Genomic DNA, 9,858 nt, shown 5'->3' with positions numbered 1-9,858 from the left:
CAATAATAAAGTCTTATGGGAATAAATTGATTGAAAATGTTGTCGTCAACAATTAATAATTGTAGTAGTATCTTTTACAATATTCTTGGCTCTAAGAATGAACAAAACGATCATTGACAGTTATGTGGTAACTTGTTCAGCAACTGTCAGATAATACAATTTCAGTGTCTCATCTATAACGAACATGTATGTTTTTCATGGTACAACAACCTGACTAGTGTATTGTGAGAAATTACTCATGCTAGCTTTTGGGGTTACACCTGGCGAGTAGATTGGTGTTCTTGGTTTTTAGTGTTCTTGGTTTTCTATAGAATGAAAGAATAAGCAGAGTCTGCAGAGATTACTCTCTATATTTCAAGAACAAATTGGATTGTAGTGTGTATGTGTTTGAAGAAGCACGGATCTAAACCCGAATAGGATAGACCGATGATTCTACAAGGTATTTATTAGGTGACAAATAACAAGTTAATTCGAGTAAGAGTTTCAACAATTCCGACGACGGTGACCTGCAAAACAGAACACCGTGAACTCGTTACGGGAAGGACAGTAGTGGGGTCTTCCCGTAACCACCCTCCGATGTGAGAATAAGTACAGTTCTTATAGAGAGAAAAAGTACTAAAAGTGATTGATGTAATATGTGAAGTGTGAATGAATACCTCATGATGATGAAGTGGTATTTATAGCCGATAGTTAGGGAAATATTATTGGTACAGATGTCCAATTCTAGAAGATGTTTTTCGCAACAAACCGGACACGTGCCCGCATACGATAGGGTAGGACAACTGGCCATGTGTACGGTTATAACAACTTTTTTAGTTGTCCTTCTCTAATTGGTTGCTATGTGCTCTTTACAAGGGAATCTGTGTAAATCTTCTAGAAGGAAGTTAGTTACAACTGATTTGCTAACGTCACGCTTCTGCCATCTCGCGAGTGGTGGAAGTACCCGGCGAATGACTTCTGAGGAAGTCTTAAGTGATCCACATATCTTATTACATGATCCTTGGAGTTTTTCGCTATCTTTCCTCTGAACTATGTTATGCGGGTGATGAGGATGTTCCGCAGGTGGCTTTTGAGGAAGCCTTGGATGACCCGCAAATACTCTTATATGGGTTATTGGAGCTTTTCACTACCGTACCTCTATAAGTCCCTCAGTCCATTGTTTCTTCCGCGTGAAATTTTATACGTATAAAATTTTGGACTTAAGATATTTTATGGAATTGTTTTGAATTTTTACGAAAGTTTATGGAGATATTTCATTTGAAGATAAACATAAGGAAGGCTGATGTGACAGGTCTGTAACGTCGCATGGTGATATGACGTCTGTGCCGGCTGTCAACTGTATCAGACTATATCTCCTTTTTCGCTTTTCGTTTTCCCGCGTGGCGTGTCATTTTATTACTGGCCGGTTAATTTCTCTCTCATCTGTCACGCCATTGCATTAACTGCAATGGGTATAAATATGGCGTTTTGTTTACTTAGGGTGTTTTTTTATCATCCTTTCATCTTCATCTTCTTTCTCTCAATTCCGTTTATTATTTAACTGAGAATTTCCGTTTACTACCACCCAGTCATTATTGCTCAGTGTTTTCCCTTTACCAACACCATAATGGCCCAAGAAAAGAAAACCTCGCCGTCGATAGATCTTATCGAAATTAACTGGAAACAGAAGGAATTCGTGAAACTTGTAGCCACCTCCGACATAGCGCCAAAGTGGGAACCGAAATATCCGGCTGCCGGATCTACAACCGATAAGCCCCCGACTGGCAAGATTTCTGTATACGCTGAGTACGTTTCCATCGGGAACCTTCGGTTTCCTATCACCAAATTTCATGGGAAAGTTATTACCGGCCAGTGTATTCATATTTCACATAATCACCCTTTTGGCCTTATGAGAATTCGGCACTTCAAATTCGTCTGTAGAGCCAACAACATTGTGCCTACCGCAGGTAAATTCGCTATTTTCTACAAGATGCACGGACATGGAGGTTGGTTTAACTGGTCCACCATAGCCAAGAGAATCATTGGAACTGAGCCTCTACGCAACACCTACGAGTGGAGAACTAAATTTTTCTGGATCCGCGAGGACATGGTTCCCATAACCATGGTTCGTCGTCTGCATAACGAGAAGCTTCCAGATATGCGGTTTGCACCTTTTGAGGACCAAGTCTGGTTTAAGAAGTTGGTCCAGACGCCAACGTCCATGCGGGCCATTGTTGAGAAAACCTTAGTCTGGGCTGGTATGAGCCATCTATGGCCAATCCCGGAATTGGAACCATATTTCCAGTAAGTTTAATCCATTTCTGTTGTTCATACCAGCTATATGTGTTTATTTTTATTTCTCTGTTTTTAACCTATTTTGATGTTTCATAGGCGAAGGACAAATCCCGAACGCTCTTCTTGATAAAACTGTGGGTTGAATGCAACGGCGCCCTTGTGATCCAAAAGCTTTACCCATTCTTGACAGGACGCGAGATCATTTATTGTAACCCTAAAGATCTGCGTTCTAAGCCTGTGGTGTCTGAGGCGATTTTTGAGCTAGGTGAGTTCTTTCTCAACCCTCGTCACTTGAATGCACTTACTTCTGATGGGTATTTTTGTTGTTATCATCGAGTGACGAATCATCACCCCACAAAGAAGAGGAGCTTATTACCGATACGTCAGAACCGTCGGAAATTATTCGTGCCTTAGCAGAAATTGAGCGCAAGAGGAAACACCGATACTCTAAATCCAGTGATGCGGGTGAAACCGAGTGTGCCCCGCCAAAAAGAAGCATGCTGCTGGCCAGAAGAAAGTGAAGAAGATCTGCCTTGAGGATCGAGTCAAGCATGCCGCAATGCAGACTTCTCAAGGTAATCATTGGTGTTGCCATAAATTGTTCTTTTAGTACTGTGAAACTTGTAATTGTCTTTATGTTTCTGTCTTCTTTTATGTCATGTATTCCTACCAAACCTGCGTCAGGAATTAACATTCAAGAACCTCCCGCTTCACCTTTGCGGACTATAAATCAAGATGAGATTGTGTCTTCCAAAGGCAAGTCTCCAGAGAAAACTAGCGACAAGTCTCTGGGTAAAAGTACTGAGGATGCATCGCACGAAAAACCGCAATCCCCTCCTTTTTTTTCTATATCATCTCATTCCCGCCATTCAGAGGAAGGAACATCTTCATACGCCCAACAGTCTCCACAAGGAAGAAGGTTTCATCGTCCTTCTGGTACTGACTACTATGGGCTACCAAACCCGGGTGAGGATGATTTTCTCCACAAACCCCATTGGTCTTTGGTTCAAGGCTCCCATATTTCAGATGCATCTATTTGCGCTGAATTTCTCTGTCATGGCATCCCTCCGATTTTTTGAATTTTGCCCACGTTTGAATAAATAAGTAAAATATGTTGTGTTCAGGTTACATGATTTTAATGTAATGGGATAGGGTTAAAATGTCTTTGACATGCATAATTATGGATCATGTTTGTGTTTAGCAATTTAAACCGCAATCTAAACATATCCAACTAGTAAACTTGATCAAAATAATATAAAGTGAAGATGTCGAGGATGAGTTCTCATCTTGTTAAAAAGAACATAAAAAATTAGGGGTGGCATATGAGTTGGGTCGGGTCGGGTCGGAACGAGTTACGGTCGAAATAGGGTAGGGTCGGAATGGGTCAACTAAAAAATGGGTTGTTTTGGTTCGGGTCGGAACGGGTTACGGTCAACAAGTTCGGGTCAGAACGGGTCCGAGTCGGAATGGATCCAGGTCGCGGAGCGTGTCAAAACGGGTTTCGGGTCATGTTTTTTTTTGTTGAACGCGGACAACGGACGAAACGTTTTAGTTTTTTTACTTTTTTTGTTTTTGTTTTATATTTTGAGTTATGATTTTTTTTATTAATTTTTTTGAATTTTTTTAGGGTTTTTAGATCAAAAACACCTCAAAAAAATTTCAAAAAAAACTAAAATGTTTTTGTCGTTGTGCTCGTTCATAAAAAAACGACAAATTAACCGAAACTGAAAAGTCGACGAAAACGAAACAAAAAAACAAAATCGACCCGCCCAGTGAAAAAAATCGAAGGAAACCAAAACCCAACCCGTCCAGTGCTAAAACTCGTGTCAACACGAAACCTGATCCTCGCCAAAACCTTAACCGATCTCGTTCCATTCCAAAACCTGTTTCAACCCGAGCATATCACTTTTCCTTAAGTCACTAACCACATCGGCCAATATATTTAAATTTATCGACCCATTTTGACTAGGAATGACAGCGCAGCTTGTTGTCCGTTTATCCACCACCTCTGTATTGTAATTGTAATTGTAATTGGATTTTTTTAATCAAATATTTTATTTATATATTATAATTACTTTGAAAGAAAAGAGAAGGTTGGCAATTTAGCATTATCCACACAAAAAGCCCCCAATTTCACGTCAGCCAGACCAATAATAACTCGCCACGTCAGATCTCTTTCTCCTCAAAACTTCTATTTAATATTTAAACCGGGTCTTCTATAGTTCAAGACAGAAGACTCTCGAAGTCCACGCACATCATCTTCTATGGCTTATGTCGAACGAGGTACGTTACGTTTTATTCTCTAATCGAACATGTTCTTCCATTCAATATATATTTCATAACATGATCTTCAAATCATGAGTTTTCGATCCATAGCTGTATGTTTCAGTTGAGTAGTTGTGGTTGATTAGATCAATTAGATGAATTTATTATAGTTGAAATTGGTTTAAAATTGAAATAAAACTCGATGATGTAGATATTATATCAGAAAAGCTTATATTTTAAGGTGTGTTTAAAATTTGGTTGCATATTGTTGATCAAGGCATGATTTATTTTCTGTGTCAATAGAACCTTCAATCTATACAAAATAAATTGTGATAATTAGACAATGTATTCAACTTATGGTTAAGGGTGCAAACGAGCGTAGCCTTAAAGAGCCAGCCGAGCTTGAGCCTCAGATAGTGCTCGATTCGTTATTGAGCTCGAGCTCGAGGCTTGTGTGGGAAGATTGTTTAGGTTTATCGAGTCTTAACGAGCCTAGTGTATATTTAAGTTTAACTCTTTTGAACTTCTATGTATTAGTTTCATACTGCACAGCCGAGCCGAGCTGAGCTGTGGCTTGTTTAAGGTACTATACAAACACGAGCTCGAGCCGAGCTTTGGCTCATTTAAGGTACTACACACACACGAGCTCAAACCGAGTTTTGGCTCGTTTAAGGTACTACACACATGAGCTTGAGCCAAGCTTAGGCTTGTTAAAGTTTTTCTGAAAATATATATACATAATAGAAGTTGTGAATAAATTAATCAATTAATAACAAACAAGCTGAGCTGAGCTTGACAAAATAACTCACTAGTCGAGTTCAGAAGAAGAGCTCGAAACAAGCTCGAGCCTAGTTGAGCTCGAGCTTGGCTCGGATCGGCTCATTTACGCCCCTTACTTATGGTGTTAATTTCTGTCCATTTTCAGGTGTTGTGAAACCCAAGCGATCCATATGGCGATTGAGAACTTTCACTGATTTCTTTTGGTCTGTCATTAACTTTATTCGTGTGTTCTTCATGACTATGTTTTCGGTAATCTCAACTTATAATTAATTCCTAATGTTTTCCTTATTAATATCCTACTTATTAATATGTTATTACATATTTCATACTCATAATCCCTGCTGCATTTGTAGATGGAGAAATCTGATGGATACAAGAAAGGCTCTGGTGGAAGCAAGAATTGGGGCGGTGGCGGTCCTGGAGGCGGCCCGTATGGTGGTGGTCCACGCGGACCACCCCGTGGGCTGGACAATGTTAGAGGCATAGACCACAGTAAGTTCCTTATTACATTTTTAGTTTGTTTTAAAATATGACGATATTAATGGTACAATTTGATGATCTCTAGACTCTCTTCCGGCTTGCGGATCTTGCTGTGGAGGTTAAATAATATATGTCCACTTTCAGGATGTTGAAGTTGAAAATTTAGTTGTTCATTTGTTCTACTTGAGTAACATAAACGTATACCTATTTATGAATGTAACATGCTTTGTGATTTAACTGTTACTTGTGTGCTTTCTGACCCGCAGTGGGTTTATGCGATGATATTCATCATATCTATAATACTCGAGGTGTCATACGATAGTATCTCATCACTTGCGTATAATACTTGAGATACTATGCAAATGAGTAAATGAAAAATATATAAACATATGGAATTGGTGTGTATATTACGCACCTATCCATTGTTTATAATAACCACTTATCAAGTAGTTCAAGATATTAAATTCCGTTACTATTTAACTAATTAAATAGGAATAAACATTCCTAATACTGAAATATAACCATTAACCAGGGAGTAGCTACTAACAAAAACGATCACTAGAAAATGTTATCATTCCGAAACTAGCATATATTGAGACTAAAAGTGAACGAAAAGTATATCATAATGCATCAAACTCCAAGAGAAGAACCCCTTGAAAGTCGCTGAAACAAATCATGATAGACGTAAATAAAAGCACACGGTGTACATAAATACCGAGGATAAACAAATAGATCGCACGTACGGATGCGAAATTGCTAAGTATTTAGTGGTATTGGAACAACACAAAGAGACTTGGCCTTAGATAAGGTGATCCCAAATTTTTCACTCATGTCCAAAGCCTCATGTTGAATGTTTGTGTCCAGGTTCCAATCGAAGTTATTGAGTAATGAGCCCAACATGATTGGGATCATACGGATTGCAAGTGGCAAACCAGGGCATATTCTTCGTCCAGCACCAAACGGTATTAGTTCAAAATCTTGACCTCGGACATCAAGCTGAGACTCCAAAAATCTTTCTGACTTGAACTTTTGTGAGTCATCCCAAACTGATGGGTCTCTTCCTATGGCCCATGCATTCACAAGAACCTGTGTGCCCTTTGGAATTGTGTATCCATTGAGTTGTACTTGTTTATCAACTCTTCTAGGAAGGAGTAAGGGAACTGGCGGGTGTAGTCTTAAGGTTTCTTTTATAATGCACGATAAGTAAGGTTGCCTCAACACATCATCTTCCTTTACGATGTTACCTTTACCAATAACTTTTTCAAGCTCGTCTTTGGCTTTAGTCATGGTGTGTGGGTTGCATAATACTTCTGCCATTGCCCATTCTAAGGTACTTGAGGTTGTATCAGTGCCGGCAGCAAACAAATCCTAGATCATCATATGCATATGTATGTTAAAACTAAGACAAGAGAGAAAAATCTCAAGAAATAGATGAAACTTTCAAAACTATATATTAGTTTATTTGATATTTATGTTTCTTGTGGCATAAAAGGTGACTTGAGTTTGGAATGTTTGAATTGGGTTTTGCGGGGCCTTATAACAAAACTTTGATTTTCCACCAAAAGTATGACAAACATCTTGACTCGTCTTAAGCCTAGACCTCCATTTATCCTACCCATTACCATTTATTGACCCTTCGTTAAAGGGGCAATTTTGTGTGACGTGAATAACGGCCACTAAATTTTCATGGATTTCATCATCTTGATGAAAAGATAACCAAATGGCGATATTGTAAAACAAGGACTTAATCAAGGCGAAAAGAGCATTGGAAGAGGGAAGGGAAGCAGTGGTGAAGCTTGAACATACATGTTGAGGGGCCGGACTCAACATGTACAAAAAAATTCATAAACAAGATAGTGGTGGGTTCAAAACTTCAGTTGAAAACGGGTAAATTTACACTATGTATAAAAATTTTCGGCTGAAAAAGGATAAATATACACTACCGAACATAAAAATGGAGGGGTCGGCCTCAAAATTTCGGTTGAAAACGGGTAAATTTACACTATGTAAAAAAATTTTTGGTCGAAAATTGATAAATTTACCCTACCTAGCGAAAAAAAGAGGGCCCAGACTCAAAAATTCGGCCAGAAACGGATAAATTTACACCATATATAAACAGTTTTGCCCCAAAAAGGATAAATTTATACCACCGAGGGAAAAACGAAGGGGGCCGGGGCCACCCCTGGCTCTAACTAAGCTACGCCATTGACGGGAAGGCCCCATCAGCACTACAATGGGACAATGGTCACCATCACATAAAATCCTTAGCTGAAAAATCAAACCGGTCAAATTCAATGCGTAAAACTAATTTCGTTAAATTGTAAGTCATAAAGAAATTTTTACAAGAGTAGGGGCCGGTGGAATTTAAGCTATTAAGCAAGAAATGGAGAGAAATTGGAATTCATACAAATGAGTAAACTGCGGTTTTCATCATGTAGTTTGTCCAAATCTGCGGTTTTAGTCTAATACTTTCAAATTTGCAATTTTCGTCCATGTTGTTTCATTTCACTTGCAATTAAGCCCGACCTCAGTAACCCATTTAAATCTTTTCGGTAAACTCATCAGCGTGCCCCTCACGTGAGGGGCAATTTTGTCGCTTTTTCCCAAATACACCCCAACTCCTCACGTGAGGGGGCTTGCGAATTAGGTCTTGCAGATTATTTGGGGGAGAAAAACGACAAAATTTCCCCTCACGTGAGGGGCACATTGATGGATCTAACGACAAGACGTATATGTGTAATTATTGTAGTCGGGTTTAATTACAAGTGAAATGAAACCATAGGAACAAAAATCACAAATTTGAAACTATTTGACTAAAACCGTATATTTGAACAAACCACGTGAACGATAACTTCAATTTACTCTATACAAATATTATATTAGATATATAATTATATACAAAAACAAATACTGTTAAAAACATTAGAGAATATAATAATTTACTCACCAAAAGCAAGCTCTTTATGTGTGTGTGATTCATCTCATTTGGGTTGTCTTGATTAAGTTTTAAACACACATCCAACACATTATCTTGCTTCAATCTCCCCATTGGTAACCTCTCTTCAATTAACTTCTCAAATATCTCCAAAACCTTCCCGAAATGACGGCTTAATCTTCTCCGGATACCTTGTGGATCAATCTTCTCCAACATCGGAAAAAAGTCCACAAGGTTTGGTTTTCCAGCCTCCAGCATGATGTTACTAATCACCTCCTTAAACTCTTTACCTGAATCCTCATAGGGATCAGCTAGATCCATGGAGAAAAAGGTGTTGGACAAAAGATTCAATGAGGTTCTGAATGCAGCACGACCGACGTCTACCCAATCATTCGATAGGCTGGCTTTTCGACAGTATGCTACTAGCTCTTCAACTTTCTGGCCCCTTAAATGTTGGTTGGCTTCAAGGGCGGAGTTTGAGAAGATGTTAGAATTGAGAATCCTTCTAAGGGTACGCCACTCGATGCAGACTGGGAGCCATGCAACCAAGTGTTGGGCGTGGTTGCATGCACGCACGGCGTCAGGGACATGACGTGAGGAGAATTCAAGGTCTTGCTTTTGGAGCACGTGTTTAGCCACAGTTGCAGAGGAGATGACAAGTGTGGTGACACGGACAAGTTTTAAGGACATTATTGGGCCATGTATTTCGGCTAATTTGGCTAGGGACCGGTGCGGTTGGTCTCCTAGTAAGTGGAGGTTTCCGATAATTGGCAGCCGGGCCGGGCCCGGAGGTAAGTTCTTGGGTTTGTTGACCCCAAAAAATGAGAAAGTGGCTCGGATTAGTATGTAAAATAAGAGTAGATACAAAATAATTAGAAACTCCATTTTGGGGTGTCCTGGTATTGTTGCAGCTTGTTTAGTAAAGATGTTGTTTTTGGTATACCTTTATTAGCGGAAAAGTAGGAAAATAAAAGTCAACACCCACGTTCTTAACATTTTTTAATCAATAAAATACTAAAAACCTTTTGGTGATTAACAATATATAATTTTTCTATATGGTGCGAATCAATAATTTTTGTAAAATCCCAAGTAAATTAAAAAACCTTTGAAAAATGGTGCTAATC

The 9,858-nt window shown here is 39.0% G+C and overlaps 2 protein-coding genes across 2 annotated transcripts; one reads left to right on the top strand and one right to left on the bottom strand.

Annotated features, from left to right (window-relative positions):
- Positions 1–4,499: 4,499 nt before the first annotated feature.
- LOC143596864 (uncharacterized) lies at positions 4,500–6,015 on the top strand. The gene is made up of 4 exons (XM_077075525.1): positions 4,500–4,557; positions 5,465–5,568; positions 5,673–5,811; positions 5,885–6,015. The coding sequence occupies exons 1-4, from the start codon at positions 4,539–4,541 to the stop codon at positions 5,920–5,922; spliced, it is 300 nt and encodes a 99-aa protein (XP_076931640.1). The 5' UTR covers positions 4,500–4,538; the 3' UTR covers positions 5,923–6,015.
- Positions 6,016–6,325: 310 nt separating this feature from the next.
- LOC143596862 (7-ethoxycoumarin O-deethylase-like) lies at positions 6,326–9,649 on the bottom strand. Its single transcript, XM_077075524.1, has 2 exons — positions 8,747–9,649; positions 6,326–7,167 (listed from the first exon to the last, which is right to left on the bottom strand). The coding sequence occupies exons 1-2, from the start codon at positions 9,617–9,619 to the stop codon at positions 6,556–6,558; spliced, it is 1,485 nt and encodes a 494-aa protein (XP_076931639.1). The 5' UTR covers positions 9,620–9,649; the 3' UTR covers positions 6,326–6,555.
- Between the last annotated feature and the right edge of the window lie 209 nt (positions 9,650–9,858).

The sequence above is a fragment of the Bidens hawaiensis genome, unplaced genomic scaffold (genome assembly GCF_021521415.1).
Source record: "Bidens hawaiensis isolate Kalapana, Puna unplaced genomic scaffold, B.hawaiensis_p1.1 tig00047226_1, whole genome shotgun sequence".
Taxonomy (NCBI): Eukaryota; Viridiplantae; Streptophyta; class Magnoliopsida; order Asterales; family Asteraceae; genus Bidens; species Bidens hawaiensis.
This window is presented reverse-complemented; position numbering and strand designations above follow the sequence as displayed.